Source organism: Ciconia boyciana, chromosome 1 (genome assembly GCF_034638445.1).
Source record: "Ciconia boyciana chromosome 1, ASM3463844v1, whole genome shotgun sequence".
Lineage (NCBI taxonomy): Eukaryota > Metazoa > Chordata > Aves > Ciconiiformes > Ciconiidae > Ciconia > Ciconia boyciana.
In genome coordinates this window covers 195,412,457-195,437,259 of record NC_132934.1, presented here as the reverse complement: position 1 = coordinate 195,437,259, position 24,803 = coordinate 195,412,457, and the positions used below count along the sequence as shown (strand labels likewise).

Sequence of the window (24,803 nt, the reverse complement as noted above, 5' to 3'; positions counted from 1 at the left end):
TTCTGTGAAAATAATCATACTATGGATATAGAAGATATTACATATAGAAAAAAAATTATAACAAAATTTATAATCAAAACTACCTAGATTCTGGACCTGTGACCTGCATCCAAAAGAGCCATTGAGAAGGTCTTATTGCCAGCACCACCTAATGCTTGGGGTGCTTGGAAGTAACTTACTGCTATCATCTGTTCCAGAAGGGCATAAACTTTAGCTCCCTTGTGTGCTCAGAAGTGGCCCTGCCTGCACACCTAAGCCTAAGCTCTAGAGTAATTCACAGCTGGCGTGAATCTCTGCTTTCGCTCTCTCATGGGCTTGATGTGTCTAACCTGCCACCAGAGGAAGCAGAGGTGCAGTAAGCATTTTGAATGAAAAAGTATCAGCAGAAGAACTGATACCCAGGGCAACTTGTTTTGCATACTATCTTAGAGATTAGTGCCCTTGTCCAGAGAGCAGAAACTATCAGTTTTGGGCACTTTTCAGCCTGATTAAGTTTAAAGCAACAATCGATCCTTGCCACATGAGTGCCCTTTCCTGGGGAAGAACATCGAACTGGTGGTGAAGTCGTGCCACTGTGCAGCTGAAAACAGGAAAGTTGAGGGATCAGAAACTGAGCAAGCAAGAGACATTCTGACTCTGTAACCCAGGAATTAGGAAATTCAGCTAAAATAACAGTACCTGGGTTTGGGTGTTGCAGTTTCTATAGGCAAAGGTTTGGATTTTGTGCTTGAATTCTATGCATTAGTCATACAGCAAAGCAAATGTGTTGCTTGTGTACCTGGTTTCTGACAAGTACAGCAGGGAGTGGTAATTTAGTGATTACTTTCGTAACAGTGGATGCAGGTTGCAGGCAACTGTTACATCCTATTTGAGGTCTGATAAGTGAATAATAAGGATGCCAAAATACGTGTGTTTTAAGTTTTCATTACACAAAGTTGTTTTCTTAAGACAAAATTTAAATTACAGTAGAGAAATGGTTTGTTGATATGAGAACCCTACTTGCCACTGAAGGTAGTAGGATTTAAAGTGGATTAAAACTGCTTAAGTGCCTTCTTCAGGCTCTTAATCCCCTACACACATATTCAAATGCCCTGATGAATTCTGAAGAATATTTATTAATAGCATTGGTATTTATCACATTGTCATAGCATGTCAGAGTCTTAATCTTGGGCTAAGGCTCTGTCCGGCTGTTCAGGCAATGAACATAAGGGCAGTCTACACCTATTACAGACTGCAGCGTCATATAAGAGACAGTGGATGGGTGCAGGCAGCAAGGAGAATAGAAAGTAACAATGAGTTTATATTGGTCAGAATAATCATTAGTTATCGTAGAGTTTAAGGGCAAGTTATTGTGCTTATCACAGTAAATAGGAGCTTTAAGGAATAACCAGAGGGAAAATAATGAGGTAGCTCTTACCAGCATTTGAAAAAAGCTCCTCCTGAGTGAAAGGGCAATGTGATGGGAGGCATAAAAGTGTTGGTCTAAAAAATCCAACAGAATTTGGCCACGGAGCTTGAAAATAAAGACAAGTACTGAGGGGGACCATGGCATGGAATAAATGACTGTCACTGTGATTTTTTATCTTTTCCCTCCGTAGACAACAATCCCATTAACACACAGCGTGGATTTGCAGTGGCTGGTGGAGTGGAATGCCGTCCTAGTAAATAGCCATTATGATGTGAAAAGTCCTTCCCATGTCTGGATATTTGCACAGTCTGTTAAAGACCCATGGGTTCTCTGCCTCTTCAGTTTTCTTAGGCAGGAGAATTTACCAAAACATTGTCCTACAGCTCTCAGCTATGCTTGGCCATACGCTTTCACGAGGCTACAGCTGATAATGCCTCTTGTGGATCCAAAGTAAGTGGCAATATTCATTTAACTTTCATTTTTATGGCTTGTGTGATTTTAATACAAGCTTTTTTTAGTCTCATGTTTCAGTATCAGTCCGTAAGTCCTGCAAGGTGCTACCCAGACATTCAGTATTGACTTTTATAATTCCAGCTTGTAAGGTGGAAAACTCTAGTTTTCTACCCTCATTGATTTTTCCCATCTATCATGTCATGTTGAATTGCAGCTGGTGGATACGTAGCATGTTCCCTTGTAAAATATTTTAAAATACTGTGTAATTAAGGCTGGGAAATTATTTTAATAATTTTATTTTTAAATTCTAGTATCCCTGTTAATGCAAAGAAAACAAGTACAGCAAGCAGTGGAGACAACTATGTTACTTTGTGGAGAAACTATCTTATTCTCTGTTTTGGAGTAGCAAAGCCCAGTATTATGAGCCCAGGACACTTGCGTGCTTCAACACCAGAGATCATGGCTACCACTCCTGATGGAACAGTGAACTACGATAATAAGGTGATGCATCCTGTTTCAAACAAATTATTAATTTAGGAGAGTTTTAAACTGCATCTGCATGCAAAATCATACCCTGATGGAAGTATTTCAGTTAGGGGAATATTTTAATATACGCAAACTGCTTAAGGCACATAATTAACAATTAAAACATCTGTATAATCTGTATCGACATGATGTGTCAATAAATATTTGGCAAAAGCCATGGAGTTTTCAAAATACTACTTTTTTTTCACATTCTGGGTGACATATATTCCAAATATAGAATTTCTGGACATATGTGTTAAAGTTAACTTTAGTTTGTCACCCCCTTTCTTTCCTTGTAGAGCACTTCAAAATTTATAACTTTATTAAGCAATAAGGCAGATTTCTGAATAAACATTGTATGCCTGTCAGGCATGAAGGTATATTATATGAAATACAGTTTCAAGTAGTAGCAACCTGAGAGGAACAGTAGCTCCACAAATCCAATTACTGGAATGTTTTAATGAAACAACAAATTAAGTAAATTACAATAATCTGAATGAATGCAAAGAGATTTCCCAGATGTATTTATGTGTTAGGCCTTATTGAGATGATTGTGATGTAGCGGACATCCAGTTAGACTGGTGTATTGATATCCATAATAGCAAAATCATTTCAGCACATTTTAAAAATGCGTATTGATTCTTGGACAATGTTTTTTTGAAAAAAAAATTGTATTTACTTAATATTGATAATCCTGACAATTAAATGTCAATAATTTCTTAATATATTCTAGGCTATTGGAACTCCATCTGTTGGAGTCTTACTAAAGCAGCTAGTGCCTTTGATGAGGCTTGAAAGCATAGAAATAACAGAATCACTTGTACTAGGATTTGGAAGAACAAATTCCCTTGTTTTCAGGTACTTCCCCACTTATCGTATTCTCAGTTATTTGCCTCTAATCCAAATGCAGTATTTTTGTTATAATTTAAATATACTCAAATTTTTATTTGCACTTTAGACATTTGGTTTTATGTATTGAATTAAATATTGATGCTTTTCAGAGGAGACTAGATTTTGTTTACAAAGATTTTTTTTTTAATTTAGGGAATTAGTAGAAGAACTTCACCCACTAATGAAAGAAGCCCTAGAAAGAAGACCAGAGGTTTGTTGCAGAAATTAAATGTACTAGTTTGTTTAAACTGCAAATTTAATTTAAAAGTAGTAATTCTGTCTCTTTGAAATACAAATATATTCTTTTGTACTAACAAGCTCTGTGTGCAACAAGAATTTTATTAATTGTGTATAAGAACATAACTTAAAAGAATTCCATTAAAACATAGTTTAATTTAAATTCTATCAGTGATACAAAATGTACAATATCAAAATCCATTCTGAGGAAAAATTTCCAGTCAAATATGGAACCTCCTCATATGGAACTCAGATGTACTGGAAATACACTTTCAACATCTGGAAAAAATACCTTGTAACACAACTGGGCTACAAGCACATTTTGCAGCAGTGTTCAAATGTGCTTTTTATTTGCAGGGTAGGCAGGGTCATCAATTTCAACTTCAGCTGACTACATTTTTTCATTCTAAACACAACAGGTTAACTGACAAATTCATCAGTGTTTTCACCTTCATTATAGTACTCTCTTTTGTTATAATAGAAAGTAGTGCTAGAAGGGATCTCAACAGATCATCCGATCCGTCCAGGGGACGATGAACTAGTCTTGCGTCATTTCTGACAGATGTTGTCTAAACTGTTCTGAAAAACCTCTGGTGATAGACTCTGTAGCCTCAGTAAGCAGTTTAGTCATAGGATGTGTCTATGCGGCTAAATGGGAAAGCCACGGAGAGAGCTTCAGTACTGGACCCGAGTTGCTGTTCTGCTCATTTTTCTGTCCCTGGCTCAGTTTTGGACCATTCCAGCTGGCTCCAAGACAGAAATCTAAGATGGCTCTGGAGGTAGCTCATTCCCAGGAACAAGCCCCAGAAGACACCAAGCCACTAGACACAGTCCTCCAAACTACCCCAGCTGCTTTTGCTCTGATATGCTTCCCCTCATCCCCTACCTCCCTGTTTGCAGCAGCCTACGGACTAAGTTGCAAAACCCCTGCTGTGGCTGCAGCACAGCCCTCAGGTTAGAGCAGTCAGTTTGTGATAAGAAAACACGCAGTGATAATGCCTTGGGCCAGAGAAGCATGGCATGAGTTCCACTAGGCAACATGGACATAGCCAGCCTTCTTGAGGCCTTCTGGAGCAGTGTGAATATGAAGCAGCCTGTGCTACTTGACTTTAGGGCCACGAACAGTCCCTGTCTCTGTTTCCCAATGTAGACACACCCATTGTGTCCATGCAGCTCTGCTGAGAAGTCTGTACAGCTGTGTACAGAAGGCAATGTTGTTGCATTAATACTGTCCTCTACCCAGGCTTGTTTACCTGGTTCTCAAGCAATTTCAAACTATGCGTTCACTACTCTGTCCTCCACAGCAGTTTCAATAAGGTATCGTCATGGTGACCTGGTGTGCTGTACCCATCTGCCTAGTCTTTGGTGCAGGAGCCACGCAGAGAATGGTGGTCTGGAAGAAGTTAAATCATTAATAGGTGAACAGAGGCTCTCAGCTATGCCCAATATGGAAATAAACAAAAATTAATTCACTTGGCGGGCACTTCATTCATGTTAAGTTTTATGTGGACAATTCTTAGTAATTCTGTGTCTGGCAAATGTCCACTACCATTTCCACTCTGTTTGCTTCACACCTCAATTCACTTGTGTGCCTTCCATCCCTATGAAGTCATTGATTTGAAGGTCACTTGTTTTGATACTGGGCAGAAGTGGATTAATACACATTAGTGCAGCCACGTGTCTCTGCATTTTTGACTGTGCACCATTGAAGACAACTTAGACTTGAAAGGCCTCTTCTGGAGACATACATCTCCAGTCTAACCTCAGGAAAGGAATCACGAGAATGCAGAGGTTTACAGTATGCTGTAAAAGCAAATTTAGCACATGGAAATGTCAGTAGAGGAATATGAGAACAAGAGACTGCAATGTTAATTCCTGTATTGCTCCTGATATGAAGAACTGGGCCACCTTCCTGCAAGCAGCGCCACCCGTAAACCCAGGAGTGACTGTATGGGTCGTGTAGCTGTAGAGAATATGGCAGGCCTCCATGTCAGCAGGCAGGTATCCAACACATCAGAAATAACGTCCTTGAATTGACATATGCTATGACTAGAAAGAGAGTTACCAGCATGGCCAAGAACTGCAGGGGTAAACCAAAATGGACATTACACAAGATCCACCATGTGGGCACTGGCACAGAGCTTGCCAGATCACCTCCAACACTGTTGCAGGACGCAGCTGTGCCTGTTAAATACTGTGTTACAATGAACCTGCTTTTTTCTCTACATGTGCTTCCTGGAACCTTTAAGGTGTAAAGGGAGGAAAACAGGGCTCTGAACAGGACAAATCAAATGGCATGATGATTTGAATAAAACCTTTGGCTAGGATGCTGCAGACTGCCAGTTCTGGGTCAGAATACAGGGAGAGTATCATTTCCTTCTCCCACACATCTGCTACTGGCCATCAGCAGAGCCAGAGTACTAGATGAGATAAGCCTTTGATCTGACTCAGTATTGCCATTCTTATGTTCTGAAGAGGAAAATCTGAGCTTTCTCTGAGCTTTTCTTGTTCTGGCAGCAAATTTCTTTGAGTGCAATAGCAGCATTTTGACCTCCTCACATTTTTTGCTTAGTGGAGATGCAGGATACAAAGAAGTCAATTTAGCCCTTCAGCAAAGAACAGGCCTTGTTGCATTCACATCTTTCAAGGCAAGATAGAAGAAAGGACAGCTTTCTAGAAGACAATGAGATACAATGAACCAGTTAACAACAGTGCAGTCCTATTCTGTGGGAGGAGTGTGTTAACTGTGTGTACAACCACTGCAGTCAACACATCCAAGAGTGTACTAGGGCAGTGTCTTGAATATGGGTGATCATGTAGCTGCAGCATTACCAAGTTCAAGAATGGCTAATCACGAAAATATTTTCCTGGGGTCTGAATAGCTGATCTGCATTTTACAATGCTTCCAGTACCCAAACTAGATGGTGTTAAGCTAACACAAATATCCCTGCTACCTGAAGATAGTGTGGTTTTTGGCACAGGAACCTTAAATATTAATTAACTTTTATCCAGTATTTCATTATTTCATTTCTGCATTTTCAGTGAGGACTAAGGTAGCTGTTAACAGTTTGTTCAAGAATAGTTACAAAGACAAAAATTTGATCATATTTAGTTCTGTGTTGACATATAAGTACAGTGTTATGATGAAATATCCAAAAGCAGTAAAGTTCCTTCATGAAGAAAATGCTTGAACTGGATTTCTTAAATCTCAGTACTGTGCTGACATTTCTGAAGTTACTAGTTTTTAATGTATGCACCTATGCATATAAAAAAATGGTTGTTTTTTTTAAATTCCAAGAACAAGAAACGTCGAGAACGCCGAGATCTACTAAGACTACAGTTACTGCGAATTTTTGAACTACTTGCTGATGCTGGTGTTATAAGTGACAGGTAGGACTATCACTCATCATAGATATTGATCTTTAAGTAAAATCATTTTCAGCGTTCACAACACTGAGTTTATGTCAGTATGTTCTTTGAAGAATTGTGTAATCTATCAGATATGGAGAGATTTTTATGCATTTCTTCAGAAAGCTGTAGTATAACTACACTGTTACTCTGTATTAATGTACAACTTTCCTTTATACTAGTACAAATGGAGCCTTAGAAAGAGATACGTTAGCCCTTGGAGCCTTGTTCTTAGAGTATGTTGATCTGACTCGCATGCTTCTGGAGGCTGAAAATGATAAAGAAGTCGAAATCCTTAAGGATATGAGAGCACACTTCAGTGCAATGATTGCCAACTTGATTCAGTGTGTTCCAGGTATGGTGCTAAATTATCTCAACATACTATGAAATTGCATTTAATATACTGGAAAATTAATTTTTTATTTCTTTTTTCCTGTGCTTTTTTCACTGCTTGTGAATTGTCATATAATGAATGTAAAGGGGAATGTGCAAAAAATGTGTTCAAAAGTCTATTAAGAGTCAAATAAAAAACTAGTAAAACTTGTTGAAGCCTGTAGTATTATATATAAGAATCATCTTTTTAACAGCTCAGCAAAGAAATTGTCTGTGACCTCTAGGGGCTCCAGATTTCTTTAACGTAAGGCCTTATTTGCTTCCCTTTGACTTTATTGCCAGACTCTTCATAAACTCAGACAGGCCTTGAAAAATATAGGTAGGTGCAGAAAATGTACAATATTAAATGTAGTGAAAAACTTGCCTGAGGTGTTGAGACTGTATCCCAGGTTACCTGACTCCAGTTGTATAGCAAAGATTTCTCCAATTGATTTCGTGCTTTTTATGTATTGCAAGATCACTTCAGAAATGTAATGTAATTCCATTAGAAAAAAAAAAAGAAAAAAAAAAAGTCTGCTTTAAAGTCTGTGTAATTACTGGAAGATAAAGTCTGGAGATTACTCAGTCTATGTAAATCTGCTGTCTCCAGATCATTTATGACAGGACATAACAGCATTGGTAGCAACAAATAAGAAGGAATTCAAAAGAGTACAGTACGGGAATAAATAATGAACAAAAGTTTTTATATAAGTTCCCAGTGTGCAAATTTTGTCAAAGTCATATAGTTGCTTTTGGCTGTAAGACGCATAAAAGTATATAATAGTTGAACAAGATAAGGAAAAAATGGCATCCCTGCTATTCTCATTTAAGACAGTAAAAAAATTCCCTTTGAACTGAGTGGTGTCAAGTTCTTAGCTGCTATTAACAAACAAAATACTGAATTTATTTCCTTTATTTCTTTTCTGAATTATGCTCATTAGCAATACAGAATTTCTTTAGTAGTTACTTTGCCAGGTGTACTTTCAAAGGCCTTCCTCTTTGCATTTATTCTCACATTCTGCAAGGCACGTGACAAAGGACTGCATGTTGTATGAATTTTCCACAATGAAACAGCCATGTTGTATGTTTTGAGAGAATGCAAGAATAACTGCTGCATTTCAATAATTCAGTATGTAATTCTATAAAGAGACATATTTTCTGCTAAAAAGACAGCTTTAAAATATATCAATAACTAACAAAACTGTAACATTTAACTCCTAGCAAACAAATGTTTATTTTGTCAACATCTATCATCTTTAGCCACTGTTCATATTGATTTGCATTAGTATTGTCTAGTTAGACTTTGTTGGCTTCCAGCACAGTTTACAGACAAAAAATAATTGGCCAGTAGCAGTTTGCCAGTCTCTTTAATAAAACGTAGTACTGCCTCTGCCATCACGTTTTGCTTTGCAGAATTAAAACTATTGTTTAAAAGATTTCTCTTTTTTTTCTCCACATGATTAAAAATTAATAGATATTTTTCATTTGCTCAGGTAATTTAGCTGTTCAGAAAATATACTACATCTTTGTCATAAACGAGCAGGCACCAAGTTTCTTCTATTTCTTGTCCCTACCTATTACTGTATTAGAATAAGACATATGTATGTTTGGGCTTGCATTTAAAGGATTGGAAAAAACAAGTAAATATTTACCATTAAAGGAATGCAAGAGGCAGTGAAAAGTGTGATTCTATAATTAGTTTCTTGCTGATTCTAAAGAGAGTACATGTACATGTTGTATAAATGTATACAAACACGTACATGTTTGTATAAATACACATTAATTCAGAACTGAAGATTCTTAGAAATAAGGTGCATCTTATTCATTACATTAGTTTTTTTAAAAGAGCTTAGGTACTTTGGAGTAAGTGTATACTGAACGTTTAAGAAAAATTCCCTGTTTGTAGAAATTTGAAATTCATGGTGTCATCTCTGCCACATGAATGTGTATTTAACACTAACAAATCATAGCTATTTCTATTTCTGTTCACTTAGTTCACCACAGGAGATTTCTCTTCCCTCAGCAGAGCCTGAGGCATCACCTGTTCATCTTATTCAGCCAGTGGGCGGGACCTTTCAGTATTATGTTCACACCGCTGGACCGTTACAGTGATAGAAATCATCAGATTACAAGATACCAGTATTGTGCATTAAAGGTATTGAAGTTTTACTGTCAAAATCAGTAATAGCAATTTTCCAGTCAAAATACAAGTAATTGTGGGGTTTATTTCCTTTTATTTCACAGAAATTCGAATCGGAATACTTGATGCAAACTTGTATACTCATATGTATATGTACAGTGGTATCATAGAATATAGCAGCGTGAGCCACTGAAGTTACGCATTTTTTTCTTCATAGACACTTTCAAGGCTAATTATTTTCAAAACCAGAATACATTTTAAAATTTTACATAGCTGTTCATTAACAGGTTATCAGATTCAGTGAGAGGATATTAGGCTCTGAAATTAGATGTAGTACCAATTCAGTATCACATGCACATCTCAGGACTGTCTCCCACACTTGCCTGGAGACATGCTCAATAATAATAAAATACTTTTGTGGCAAAACCAGTTGCAACTCACCCACATAAGTAAGCTGGGAAAATAATAGCTTATATACTTACATAAGCTGCATCACTTGGTATACAACAATTTTAATTTTTGCAGAAAAAATTATTTTAAAATCTGTGTATTTTAATTGTTTTTGTAGCTTGATTTGTAAAGATTGGGTAAAATGACAAAATGTATCTTGAAGAATGGGGAAACTGGGCTGTAATATTCCTGCCAAAATGCTTAAACTCAGCATTATCTTGAAATCCAGTAACATCTATAGCAACCTAATCATTGAATTCTAGCAAAATCAGCTGTTACCATTTTCACCATAGTTCCCTCAAAAGTCAAAACATGTGGCAGTCCTGGTAGCCTGGACCTGGGCTCAAATCATTCTGAAAGGTTCATTCATGTTACTTCTTTGTGTAACTAAAGCTTCTTGTGTTTTAGGCCATGTCAGCTGTGCTCTGCTGTGGACCTGTATTTGATAATGTTGGTCTTTCCCCTGATGGATATCTTTACAAATGGCTTGATAACATTCTGGCTTGTCAAGATTTACGTGTAAGTACTCACCAAAATGCATCACGGATGAATAATTTTAATCTCTGTACTGGGTGAGTAAAGAGTTTGTGACTGTAAGAACTGTGACTGTATACATTCTATTTGGAGCAGGAAACAATAGCTTTATGCAAGCTTCTAATACAAAAGTGTAATTAATTTAAAAGCATTTAAACAGTAAAAGAATTATTATTTCTGAAAATATAATGTAGCTAAATAATAAGCTAAAAAGTTGCCTTATGGCTCAGTGTTGCTTGCAACAGAAATTTAGGCTTTTCATCTGATAAAGAAAGGTTAAAAATGTCACGAGCTCAAAAATATTTGTATTTCTATTTGGAGTGCTTCCACCCACCTGCTTCAAGTTCCTGTGGAATAAGAATGTAAAATTCCTTCCTGCTTGGTAACATAGATGCTGGTGAAACAAATCTGAGTGAAAGTGAGTGGGTAGATCTTCCAAAGAAGTCAAGAGGATAAATGATTCAGGAGAGGAAAGAAAGAATTTTTTTTTTTAAAGAACACATAGTAGATTGTCCTTGCAATTTTCTCTGCCAGTTCTGTGAAAATGGGTTTCTCTGTCAACTTCATAACTACCCAGTCATATTTCTATATTTATAGCTTATTGGACTATCTCTTTGATTAAGGAGCAGTAGATTGGTGATTTACATCAAGTGGAGAGAGAGAACAATGTTCTTTCCCTTTGTGGTATCTTGCACTTTGACCTGCTCTTCTCCCTAAAAGTCTCATACCAGCACAGGTGTCTGTGATTGCTAAAAAAATGCAGACAGGAAAGCCTAAAGGCTTGTGGAGCAGCTAGAGGATACATGCTGTAGAAATGGTAATTGATTAGGAAAAAAAAGGTTAGACAAATTGGAAGAAAGAAGGGATAGCTACAGAGAAAATCTTTCCAAAATTAGATAGGATTTTGGAATGTTGGTAGGGATGGAGCTATAAAGATATGTGTAAGTGATATGTATAACTGAAATTCTTACGGATGTGGGAAGGAAACACACAGAACAAGAGAAAGGAAAAGATATATTTTTCCTCCTGACATGTTTTCATTATCATCAACAAATACTATATCACCATGTCTAATTGATTATTAGTATATACCACTCATAAAGTAACTGGGGACAAAAATTACCTTTTTTTAACTTCTCCCTTTGAAATTCAAAATTTGGATATGATAGGTGAAATTTGTTTCCACTAAGCTAATCACTATAATTCATGATTAATCATGGTAATGAAGGACTGTAACTAAACTGCATTGCCTATACAACTAGTTCAGCTTTAGATGAAAAGGATCCTACCTGGTCCATTAACATTGAACATAATTTGCAGTCTTTACAAGTAGTTACCTACACTTGGTGATGGAATATTAACAGGCATTAGTGTTTGGTGTTCCAGTATTATCCTCTACTGAAGGATCACAAAGGCACAGTCCAAGCCTTAGTTGTGATGTGTTTGTAGCAGTGGTGGTACCAGGATTAAGTGATACAAGGTCTGTAGGGAAAGTTGTTAGATTGCTTGATGTAGCTGAATTAAACATACAAGTTTTCATACCCCCTGGATTGCAAAAGGTATTTTTCTTTGTCTGCCTTGCTTCTGCATTAGTCAAAAGGATAAACATGAAAGTGTCTCACTTTATGAAACTCACATGAAGTAGGAAATAAACATTTAACAAATCAGTTAACCAGTACAAATGGAAATTGCCCAAGGACACCTATCAAGTGTCTTAGATTTTCCAAAGATTCTGCTTTTTTCCATGCTTAATTTTGGAAACCTCCTTTGAAAATGTATTTCGTTTATGTAGTCTTCGTACATATCATTTTCTTTCAAATGAGGAGTATTGAAAACTGAATCACATTTCAACTCTGCTATCCCTAAAATAAATTTATGATAAATTTTCTGATTTCTTTTTACTTATTTTGAATACTGCATTTTCCCCTTGTTTTGCCTATGTCACTCTAAGAGTTGTAGAGAATGAACATATTTGATCTCACCAAATGTTTTGACATGTATTTATTTGCTCAGGTTCATCAGCTTGGCTGTGAAGTTGTAGTCCTGTTGCTAGAACTGAATCCTGATCAAGTCAATCTCTTCAACTGGGCTATAGATCGATGTTATACTGGATCATACCAGCTTGCCTCTGGATGTTTCAAAGCCATTGCAACTGTGTGTGGAAGCAGGTATCAATTATTATATTAATCTACACTTTCAAATGTAAAGAAAAATGCAGGTTCAGCTTATGTTGTAAAGAACTGTTAGTCACACTCTTACATTATATCCTCTCAAACAACTCTTGGGGACTGTATCACTTTATTTCCATGTTTCTGAAAACAAAGTGATGTGCTTGGTAGAAGATGCTCTTACTATATGTATATTTGAAATCTGTGGCATTTTTATGCTATTTTGCTCAGGAAGATACAAAATAACCACAGCACTTTAATTTGAACATAGGACATAAATCTAGTTTCAAAATATTTGGTGTCATTTTTCATTTACTTTATAAAACAAAAAACATTTGAAATGTTATTAGCTTGAAAGTAATTCTTTTGTTCTTTTTCTAACTGGCTTTCATTTGATTTGGTTACCTGTTCCTTTTCTGTAGACTGGTATCATCACTGCTGCTAACGCTAAGCAAGCACAAGCTACATGAAGACACAAATACAAATATTTCTTTTGTGTCAGGCCTTCAGAAATTTTTTTTTTTTTAATCTTTTCAAGACAAAAGTTATAGAGAAATTTAATGGTAGTCTAAAAAAAGAAGATAATTTGTACCTCATTACAATCTGAACATTTTAGTCTTGACAAAAAAAAATTTGGCAAGATAAGTGATCAGCATAGTTCAACAGAGAAATGCTTGGGATATAGCAAATCAAAGCAAGTCAAGTATTTTAGAATTTATCTGTAAAAACATTTTTTTCTTACAGGAACAACTAGATTATAGACTGCATTATACTGAGATTTAAAAAATATGAATGGAATTTTGTGTTTGCAAATTCAGTTATTTTAAGAGGGTTTTTTGTTTAATGAACACAAAAACATACCAGGTTTTCAGCCAGTCTTTTTTCCTTGGATTGTGTTACCGATGCCATTGTGTCCTAAAAATTAATCTTTCATATACCTACAGTAAAAATTGAGAGTATGATCTGCATGATATACTTTGAAGGGAAATTCTGATTTCTATCAAGTTGGGGATTTTTATTAATATTTGAAAGCTATTAACAGTTTTTCCTCTGTTGTCTATCAACATGTATAGAGAGGCCACTGCTTAAACTACTTGTAAAATGAGCAGTGATGTATCTCAGTGCTGATGTCTATCTTTCTACAAAGAAGCCACTTCCCTTAACTTCTTTTTTATTATTATTTTTTAAACTTAGTGGAAGGGCAAAGAGACAGATATAGAGGGTGCATTGCAGCTAGTATTTGGAATTACCAAGAATGTCCCATGCCACACATGTATTTGCCATATTTTTTAACACTAATATATCCAAATAGGCATTCTGCAGCCATCCAGGAGCACAGTAGCTCACATCTAGGATGATAAATTAATGGTTCACAATTGAATCAGGTGCATTTACAAATCATCATGAAAAAGCGGAAACTTACTTAGTGAAAATCCAAATATTGTGACATGGGAATTGCTTTTCTAGCAATATTCTTGTTAGGTTAACACTTTAATATGTTTACCCTTACAATTAATGTTGACTTTATAGATAGTGGACTTTTTGAAGCAGTTCCTCGTGTCTACTCTTTGAAAACAATTTTGATAGAACTGTCTAACATCTGGGAATGTTCATGTCAGAGATAGCACCCTTTCTCCAAAGAGACTGATTAATTGCAGCTTGGCTTAAGAAGAAGTACTTTATCCCTGGAAATTTTTGTGCTACCCATCTTCTCTCATAGGTGTTGGCCTGTTCTATAAACAGTTTATGTTATAAATTGAAATGAATTGACAGTTATAGACACAGGTATTGTATTTCTCACTGTTAGTAACTCAGTGCATTCCTAAGCATTAGTCTAAGGTAATTATAAATAATCCCTTCTTTCTTCCCATTCACCAGATGGCCCTTTGATCAAGCAGTGTGTATTCATAAAAACTCCCTTTCCCATATTCTGGTGGTAGAACAGAGACAAGAAAGATGACATTCTCTTTGGACCATATTACAGAGTAAATCAGAGTGAATATAATCTGCATTCCTCACCAATGTTCACAAAAATGTACTGTTTATTCTTCTAGGAACTATCCTTTTGATATAGTGACGCTTTTAAACTTGGTGCTGTTCAAGGCATCTGACACCAACAGAGAGATTTATGAAATTTCCATGCAACTTATGCAGGCATGTATCAGCTACTTTTTTTTAAAACAACCAAATGCATGTGGCCTCCTACTTTTGGGGTTTTTTGGTGAACTTATAAAGTACTGTTTATTTGCTTTTTAATTTTGTTTTGAAAATAAACAAGTAGGTTTGTCTTGGCTATAAATACTTATGGAAATATTTATATAAAAATTAATGGAAAAATATTAGTTATGGTGTCTTTCAAATTTGGAGAGTATACTCCGAATCATATAGCTCATTCTCTGATATCTAAACTTGAAATGCTGACATTTCCTGAATTAATGAATTTTTATTGTCTCATTACATTATTTTTTTCTCTTTCATAGATCCTTGAATCAAAGCTTTTTGTTTATTCAAAAAAGGTAGCTGAGCAAAGACCAGGCAGTATCTTGTATGGTACACATGGTCCATTGCCACCTCTTTACAGTGTCTCACTTGCCCTTCTTTCATATGAACTAGCAAGGATGTATCCTGAACTTACCCTTCCACTTTTTTCAGGTACCTATATCTGACTTATTATCTTCTTTACATTTTTGTACAAATGGTAGAGTGTTAAGACATTTCCACCTGTGAACAGCAATTCTGTTTATAAATTTAGCTTGACCTGGTTTTATTCTGGTTCAGGCCAAATCAGATTTAGGAATGCAATATATATTTCCTAGAGGTACTTAAACAAAGTACAGAGTAGCTATTTAAAAACCTTGGTTGGGGATTCTGTGCCGCTTGTGTCATCTTAGGGTAACTTTGAAATTACAAGGGCCCTGGATAAGTTAAAGTGACATTGGCAAACTCTACTATAATGGCTTCTCATGTTAAGCGCAGTGATTCTTCTTATACATGCATTTATGTAGATGATACTTGTGAGGATAGAATTCTTCCTTTTCTATAAACATGACTTTAACTTTGGAAAGATTGATTGCATGTGTCCAATTTTACCAATTATTTAAATCACTCAGAATGAGTGATCTCTACCTTCTGTTATTTGCCACATCTGCAAGTCATTGGTATCATTTTAATTTTATCAGAAATACATTTTGTCAGGGTTACTGAGAAAACTGTTAAAGAATCAGGCCTGCAGGAGCACCATTCAGAATATGCTCACTCTGAGACCATTCCTGGGAACAATTATGTTCTGAGACCTATCTGTCTGGTTTAATCCATCAAATGTGTTGCTCTAGTTTTTAAATAACAGAATGCAATGTCTGTAATCATGGGAATTCTTACTGGCTCTTAAAAACCCTTTATGTTGTTTTTACTCAGTCTGTAGGGGCTGGAGGAAGGGTAAAGGAACAATACATCATCCATTTCTTAGTGTCCAAGATACCATAAGTTATAAATAACTGGTGTAGGGAAATTCTGATGGCTCATTTATCTTAAAAAAAACAAATGTTCATTATTACTGTTACCATCTATTCATGTTGCTGTAGTAGCTATGTCATTTAAAAGAACTCAGATATACAGTCCAAATCAGAGCCCCTTTTTATACATCTAGAATCATAAGGAGAGAGAACAGTGTATGTCTTGAAGATTTTTAAAAACCAGGCAGTGAGGAAAGAAAGGAAATGTTAACTGTACTGATTTTACAGAAGAATTCTGGTAAAGAGAGCTAATGTGGTTCACCTTGTCAGGAAGTCTGCCACTGTATTTCTTATCCCAGATTTTCCAAATCCCTTTCCCTTAGAGTGCCAGTTCTTTTTTTATAAACTATATAAAGTGCTGTATACAGCACTCCAGGACTGGCAGCCGACTATGAATTTTACAGGCCTCCCCACAGGAAATAAGACTCGTAATATATGCAAGTGGTTTTGTAAACTCAGCATAATAAGTGCCTTAATATTTAACCTATAGCTTAGAAATGTGGAGGCTGATGGGGCAGTTGTAATTCTGCAGAACACTTTTGTATGTTTATTGTAATTCTCCAAAAGCTCTTGAAATTCTAGAATAACAGACAGTAACTGAATTATCCTTTTTCCTCTTTATTGACATCCATTTCGCTTAATACATAATATAGCACAGTAACAAGGGGTAACTTTCTGTTTCTAAGCTCAGACTATGTTAGGTATTTTAGACAGAATACCTGACCAATTACTTGCTATTATTGACCATTAAATTAATGTTTCTCTTCAGGAAGCTCAAGTACGTGCTTTTGTATGCTTGTGGTTTGCCAGGTAAAAACCATCAGGCAGTCTAAAATATGTCATAAATCTGATTTAAACCGTGTATTTAAGGTTTCCTTCATAAACTAACATGTTGACCTTTTCAACCTTTACTATTTTAGAGGTAAGCCAGCGATTTCCAACAACACATCCAAATGGAAGACAGATCATGCTTACCTATCTGCTACCATGGCTTCATAATATTGAACTTGTAGACAACAGACTGCTCCTCCCTGGTTCAAGCCCTACTACTCCAGAAGATGAACTGAAGGACAAGGATGGGGAAATAACAGTCACAAGTGGACTAAAAGGCAATGGCTGGGGCTCTCCTGAGGCCACCTCACTGGTTCTTAATAATCTCATGTATATGACAGCCAAGGTAAAAAAGCAAAACAAACAAAAAACCCAACCTGTAAAACAATTTCCAAAATATTCAAACTTATGTTTCTTAAGCAAAAGGTACTTAGGTTTCTTCCCTCTGATACCAGAAATTTTGCACTGGAACAGTCTGTACTAATCAGACACAACCTTATTTTTGAAGAAATTCCTTCACTTTTTCTTTCAAGGACAATGCTAAAACTGTTCTCTTTCAAAACATGAACAAAGAAAAGTGTTTTACCCTTTTTTAAAAAAAAACTTAATAGTGAGAGCATTAAGGATTAGTTATAGAGGAACTAAGTTCAGTTCCCTCCTGTATCACCTCCTGGGTTAATGTCTAAGGCAGCAGATGAAAGTTTATTTGGGGGTGAGAATGAGCACCTGGAATTTGTCCTACTGAAGCTATTGTACTTCCTAGGAAACACTTAAATATTCTTTCAGAGAGAGAAAAGGAAAAAAATAGTATAAATTTCTAAGGTGCTAGTTAAAGCATTATTTTGTAAAAGGGAAGGTATTTACATCCCAGGTCCTGATAAAGGACCAGGGATTCTTTCTTTCCAATTACTTTTTCCTGTACAATGCCTAAGCAGCTAGTGGAGAAGGTACTGGGAATCCATCTTTTCCTTCTCTTTGCTGAGTTGAAGGCTGCTTTACTAGTATGCCATGCCTGCTCTGGCACTGCTTTTGCCAGATTCAGTACATATGTCTAAACTGCTAAATACATAAACCTCAGGAAATAATGCCTGGTACGTATGTCATATGGGACAGAGTGGTTCACATTTCCTATCCTGCTCAGGGTTAATCCTCTCTCAAGCAGAATGTCTGTATCCACGCTACATAGCAGTTGATTCTGGATCTTGCCTCATCTTGAGGCCCTGTAAGTAAAACATAATTATTATTTTGTGTGCATTTTGTCATATGAGCATGTCTGAAGTAATGTGGGGGCTGTGCTTCAGCCGATCAGAACAGTTTTTTTGATACTTGTTACATATCCAGGGCAGTCAACAGTGTGCCCTGGCAGCCAAAGGGCCATCCATGTCCTGGGGTGCATCAAGCACAGCATCGCTAGCTGGTCGAGGGAGGTGATTGTCCCACTCTGCACTGCACTGGTGCGGCCCCACCTCAAGTAAGGTGTGCAGTTTTGGGTGCCTCAATGTAAGGACATGGAACTATTAGAGTGTGTCCAGAGGAGGGCGACCAAGATGGTGAAAGGTCTCGAGGGCAAGACTTATGAGGAGCGGCTGAGGTCACTTGGCTTGTTCAGCTTGGAGAAGAGAAGGCTGAGGGGTGACCTCATCACTGAGGGGTGACCTCATCGCAGTCTACAACTTCCTCAAAGGGGGCAGCGGAGAGGGAGATGCTGATCTCCTCTCTCTGGTGACCAGCGACAGGACACAAGGGAATGGAGTGAAGCTGCGTCAGGGGAAGTTCAGATTGGATGTTAGGAAAAGGTTCTTCACTGAGAGGGTGGTCGGTCACTAGAACAGACTCCCCAGGGAAGAGGTCAGGGCACCAAGCCTGTCAGAGTTCAAGGAGCATCTGGACGATGCTCTTAGTCATATGGTTTAGTTTTAGACAGTCCTGCGAGGAGCAGGGAGTTGGACTCGATGACCCTTATGGGTCCCTTCCAACTTGAGATATTCTATGATTCTATGATACTGGCTCGTGAATTATCTGATGGTACGGAGTCTCTAGGATATTGTTAGAGGAATTTTATAGGTTGAAAACGGATGTGATGCAGTCTCACCTTTACTGCCTATCAGCAGCAGTCCTTGGAGCAAGCTGCTTCCAAAACCACACAAAGTTGTTGTTCCAGAGTGAACAAGTATGCTTTCTTCAAACCATATTGATTGACCTGGCTTTGAGGCTGTATGTGGGACTGGCACCTGCAAGTGCCAGTGCAGATGACAGTAGATGTAGATACCAGTGACAGTGTAATGTAGCTAATATGTATTAAATAATTTTCAGTAGAATAGCATGACCTGGAGATTGCCAGTCCTCTCCTAGCAGAATGTCAGTCTGTGCAGTGGTTAAAACAGTCTTCTCAAAGTGGGAGCCAGAGATTTTACATAGGAAACAGAACAGCTTCAATTCTAGACTCCCACATCCTGGATGCATGCACTAACCATTTAAATGACTGGACAAAAGGGAGTCATTCCTATAGCTGTGTCTTGCAAAAGAGAGCAAAAGCTGCTCATTTCCAATGTGAAAGCAAAGGGCTGTCTAATGCTTAATTCTGCTAGGATTTACTCAGGAGAGAGGTGCTGAATTGTTCACTGCTGTGAAGGCTGAAGCACTTAGGTACAGATATGCAGAAACAGAACTTCAGTTGCTTGAACAACTGTAAAGATGAAACCCAATAAACTGCTTGATTTTTAGGATCCCCTTTTGAATTTATGCTCCTGAAAGACTTTTTTTTTTTTTGGTGATTTAAGTCCTTCTGTGAATCTGAACCTAAATACTTTTAAATAGAATTTATGCTCTGAAGTCTGTCAGGTAGCTTTTGAAAATACTATTTTGTCACTTTTTACAGCATTTTACTGTTGGTTTTGCATGAGAAAATGCAAAGAAAATGCATGAGAACATGCCTTAGTTTGGAGGTCTGCCTATTTCAAATGTATGCCTATGATCTTTTGCAGTATGGAGATGAAATTCCCGGACCAGAGATGGAAAATGTCTGGAATGCTTTGGCCAACAATGAAAAATGGAGTAACAACCTTAGGATAACACTGCAGTTTCTCATTAGTTTGTGTGGTGTTAGCAGTGATACCATCCTTTTACCTTATGTAAGTGTTTGCACTTTATTTTATTTACTATTGGTTGCACAGGTTTTAACGAAGAAAACAGCTATCTCCTGCAGAAAATGAATTCATGTTTCAAAAATTAGAAGTACCAACATATTCCCTAGCACACTGTACAAAATTAAATCATGGGAATAAATGACCCAAGAAACTGAAATTCAAGAAGGGAATTGAGTAGTGGGAATCTCAGTCTCCACCAGTGGAGTACACCTCATTTCAGGCAAGAGGTGGGCTCCTCTCAAGCAGACAGCAACTTTGCATGTCTATGCAAGGGACCAGTAACAGGGACTGGCCCTAAATTACCAGAATGAATGAGAAAAAATATTAGAAATACTTGTTCATGTCAGAATTGCATAAAAATATGCAATTTATGTGTATTTAAAATTTTATTTAAGAGACAGAAATGCTGTTCAGAGGCTAAATAACTTGCATGAAAAATGAAGAGAAGTAGAAATACTAAATGCTTATCATTTTTCTCAGTAATCAATTAGTTTACAAAGCTATTAGTTAAAATTTTAAAGTCCTTTAAACAATAGATGTTATCATGAATGGGACATAACATGCTATGATCTTATTTGTTTGTTTGTTGTAAAGATTTAGGTGTTCCTTCAGAAAAGTGTGTAGTTTTAAGAAAGTGCTACATTCTCTTCTCTTCTAGCAGACTAAGGCTTTCTGTGGGACATCTCAAGAGACACAAGATAGCTAGCGTTTATAAGCTCCTTACAATACCAACTTTTGCCTTTGCGTGGCTGTCATGAATTATATAACTGTTCCTGCAATGTGCAAGTCAAACTGTGCAGGATATTGTTATTATTCAAGTTAAAATAAAATCAGGGCTGTCTGAGAAAAGCAAAATAGTCCCATTCCCATGTTTCTTATTGCTCAGTTGCTGGGTGAAACAGAATCTAAATTTAGTAAATTTTCCAGCACAACTACAATATGCTGTTTTATTAGTTAGTCTCTTTCTATTGATTTCCCTGAAATAAATTTGAAATTACTATTAAAGTGACTGAACTTATCTAAAAAGCCTCATAAACACACTTCATTTACAGTTGCTGAAATAATAGTTTGCTTAAAGTGTTTATGATGACTGCTATGCATAATAGAATAAAGACAATACAGAAGATGGTAAAAATTGTCAAGATGTTATTGTACCATAGACATCCTGTTGGTTTCCTTTTATTTGTAGGGTTTACTGTTCTATATTCTCAAATCAGTGCATATATATGCAAAGTCAGTGTTGCCTAGATAATCAAAAGAGGAAAGATTTGAAAGTGGAGTTGCTATAAGAACAAGCTCAAGGTTTATATGATAAGAAGACAAAGGGGTTGATCCCAAATATGTTGAGGGCAATGAAGATCTTTCCATCAATTGTGACAGAGTGACAGAGTCTCTCCATTCAGTGCTGGCCATGCTTTGAGCAGGAGGTTACATGAGAGATCTCTCAGGTTCTTTCCAACCTGACTAATCCTACAACCTATGACAGACTTGGGATCAGGCCCAAAGGTGGCCTCCATCAGGAGGAGCTATGTTGGCAGAGAACAAGTGGAAATCACAAGAGATAAGAGACAAAATGAGGGCTGTTGTATTTCTGACAGCTTACAAAAGGAATAGGGACAGTTTTCTAAGAGGAAGGAGTAGTCCTGTGCTAAGTATATGTCTCACTCCTAAAACTGTAACCTGATTGGAAATGCCTGATAACCCTGTCGCCTCTTGCCCAGGAGCCCATCACATACCTCATCCCCCCCATCCAGATACTTGCCAACCCAGAGCTTTCAACACGTACTTTTTCCAAAACTGTTGCCATCCCACAGCTCTGAGCAGCCTACGTCAAACCCCCTTCCTACCCATAGCACTTCCCCTTCTTTCTTCAAATTCTTTCCAAACCCCCCTGCCTCGAAGCCTTGGCTCTCACAGTCCTGTCCTCCTCCAGGACAGTACAGTCTCTTACTCCACAAAGAGAGCAGTCTGTTTTGGCATCTCCAGCTTCATCTGCTCAGCATCTCGTATTTTGCCTGTGGGACTTCTCTGCTCTCCCTCCCAGTCTGCCAGTGGTTGTTAACAAGACAACCAGGTCTTCATTGGTGGCAGCAGCTGACAAGGTTCCTGTGTTTTCTGCCACCCTGTTAGTCTGTGTTTTGTAATGTTGAGTTAAAAGTCTGATTCTTGGATTTTGCACAATCTGAAGAGGTTTTCAACTTCTGTAGGAAGCCTGACTGTGCTTATGAGTCACCCCTTAAACCGATAGCTCTGTCTGGAGTAGGAAAATATGCCGGTCTTATCACATGCATTTGCTCAGTTTTTTGATAACGCCCTGGAATTTACAGATAAGAAATCACACCTAACTGCTAACTACACAAGACTGCTGATACCATAAACATGTATCTTCTATTATCATGTAGATAACACATACACATTAGCAAATAAAGATAATTCGAACAGTTTATCAGCACTGTTCCAGCTCACCTGGGCTCAAAAGACCACGCTGTTGCAAGATTGCCAGTTTACCCATCTCCTTTTGGAGCCCTCTGTGCCCCAAGGCAGTCACCAGCTGCTTCATGCCTTCAGCCATCTGTTCTGCCTGTGAGGGTCCAAGGCAAAAGCACGCCTGACTTACTTTTTTTTTTCTACAATCAGCTAAATTCATTGCTTTGTCTCTCTTCTGTTTCCTTTAAGCATTTTTCCCAGTGCCCCAGTGCAAATTGCCGACTGTCCTTTCTTTCACATATGTACTGAAAGATTTCTTAGAATGTTTACAGTTCAGAAACTGCTTCAGCAAAGAGTTAGTGTAGGAAATGTGACCCTTTCTGGGGTGAAAGAAGCTGGAAGTGGCACTGTGAGCCCTACTAGAAATAAGCCTCAGAAAGGAGGTGGATTTGTATCTGGAAAGTCCCTGGGAAATTTTTAGCACAGTAGAGTAAAAGAGACTTTGAATATGTGCATTTTCTCTACTTTAAGCAAAAGAAAAGGAGAGAAAAAAAGAGGGAAAGAGAAGCCGTCAGGAAGTTATTTTAATGGAAGTATTTAAGAGTATAAGAACAGCAATACTTGGTGAGGCAAACAGGCAGTTCAGTCCAGTGTATTAGCTCCACTATAAGCACTGTTTAGGGACATCTTTAAAAACAAGAAGGCAAGCACAGAGGGATGCTTCCCCATATGGTCTCCCAGCTCCAGCAGTTTATGAATCAAATGTTTTTGAGCCAGAGTCTCTGCTTTTAATAGCCATCAGGGTTTTTTTCCTCAATAATTCAGTCTCATTTGGTCTCGGTATCTCAACAGTCCTCATTGCTGCGGTACATACAATAAGGTTTGAGGTCTTGTTAAAAGATTTATAGAAATTCCCAGAATTTCTATAAATTATACTCTCAGATTTTTCCAATCAGGATGCATGAAGTCTGTATACATAATTGCTCTGCCTTTCTTCCATGTGCTATTACTTTGATTACAGATATAAGTAGCTACTCAGAGCCTGGCTTATTCTTTGTGGCTACAGCTACCTCTTTCACATCAACTGTATCTGGAAACATAGGCTTCAAGTTTTGGGTGGATCTAGCTTTCTAGATGAGAAGTTCACTCCATTCAAGAGAGTAAGATTCATCTTCAATGGAAATCACATACTCAAATTCTAAATCCCTGAGTGTGATTCAGAGTTAATGCTGGTATCCTTAAATGACAGGTACAAAATTAGGTAGGTTTTGTATATGTGTATGTTATACAGTTATATACATAAACAGCTCATTCGTGGATGGTAAGCAAAAACTTTGGGGTAATTAGATCACAGATTCAGTCTGCTAGGGAAATGCTCTTGATATCAAAGTGAGCAGTTTTATTTCTGTGTGAACAAGATGGATGCAGTTGTGTGGTTGTGGTGTCAGTCCAGGAGTAACATTTACATTCTGGATCTTTTCAGTACTGCAGTGTAACATGTATTGATTTCTTTGGAAATTAACTTTGGACAGAGTTTAATAACTGTTACTTTCTTCTTTAGATAAAAAAGGTTGCAATATATCTATGTCGCAATAACACTATTCAGACAATGGAAGAGCTTCTTTTTGAGCTGCAGCAAACTGACCCAGTGAACCCAATAGTCCAGCATTGCGATAATCCTCCATTTTACCGTTTTGCTGCCAGTAACAAAGCCTCAGCTGCTGCTTCTGGTATGACCTAAATATACTTTTCAGTTATGCTCTCCTGCTCTTTTGAGTGTTCATGTCTTTGAAAAAACAATCTCTTACTTTTGCACCCATTCAGATCTGTGTATCTATAAAGTGCAAGTTTCAGGGCCTTGTTGCACATCTAAATTACAATTCTTTTTGATTCCTAGTGTTGTATATGCTTTGTAAACATATGCTTAATTCTCTCAACTATTTTAATAGGATATTACCAATATTTGGTGCTGTTCAGAACTCATATGAGGTGGTTCTTCTACCACTAGTTTCTCAGAACAAGAAGTCATCATCAATGTTGTGATCGCAGCAGATACACCAAAGCAGCATTTTCCTGAAAATGGAGAGCCTCACCTGTGTGGCAATTCTGTTTTCAAAAGCCTAGTGCTATTTCCAAGCTGCAGTAGTCAAAGATACTTAAGAGACACTACCCTCAAATTTAACCTTGTCAGTGTTTCGCCAAATTCTTGAAAAACAGTAGGTTATGTCACCTGAGAATGATCTTAGTTTAAGGAGTGGAAGATTAACATCATTATGTTAATCTACCCCTCAAAGCATGTAG

At 37.3% G+C, this 24,803-nt stretch overlaps 1 protein-coding gene across 5 annotated transcripts in view; it reads left to right on the top strand.

The window, feature by feature from the left end:
- The window catches only part of FRY (FRY microtubule binding protein), a 256,233-nt gene that overhangs the window by 166,251 nt on the left and 65,179 nt on the right, over positions 1-24,803 (top strand). For 3 of the 5 annotated variants that reach the window (XM_072850395.1, XM_072850392.1, XM_072850390.1), the window contains exons 21-34: positions 1,599-1,858; positions 2,173-2,362; positions 3,120-3,244; positions 3,431-3,488; positions 6,813-6,904; positions 7,105-7,277; positions 9,265-9,449; positions 10,293-10,403; positions 12,432-12,586; positions 14,641-14,740; positions 15,067-15,238; positions 17,019-17,275; positions 19,914-20,060; positions 24,064-24,232. In XM_072850395.1, the coding sequence (XP_072706496.1) occupies positions 1,599-1,858; positions 2,173-2,362; positions 3,120-3,244; positions 3,431-3,488; positions 6,813-6,904; positions 7,105-7,277; positions 9,265-9,449; positions 10,293-10,403; positions 12,432-12,586; positions 14,641-14,740; positions 15,067-15,238; positions 17,019-17,275; positions 19,914-20,060; positions 24,064-24,232 (2,194 nt within the window). The remainder of the gene's footprint in view (positions 1-1,598; positions 1,859-2,172; positions 2,363-3,119; positions 3,245-3,430; positions 3,489-6,812; positions 6,905-7,104; positions 7,278-9,264; positions 9,450-10,292; positions 10,404-12,431; positions 12,587-14,640; positions 14,741-15,066; positions 15,239-17,018; positions 17,276-19,913; positions 20,061-24,063; positions 24,233-24,803) is intronic. The other 2 variants (XM_072850394.1, XM_072850393.1) reach the window with 1 other exon arrangement.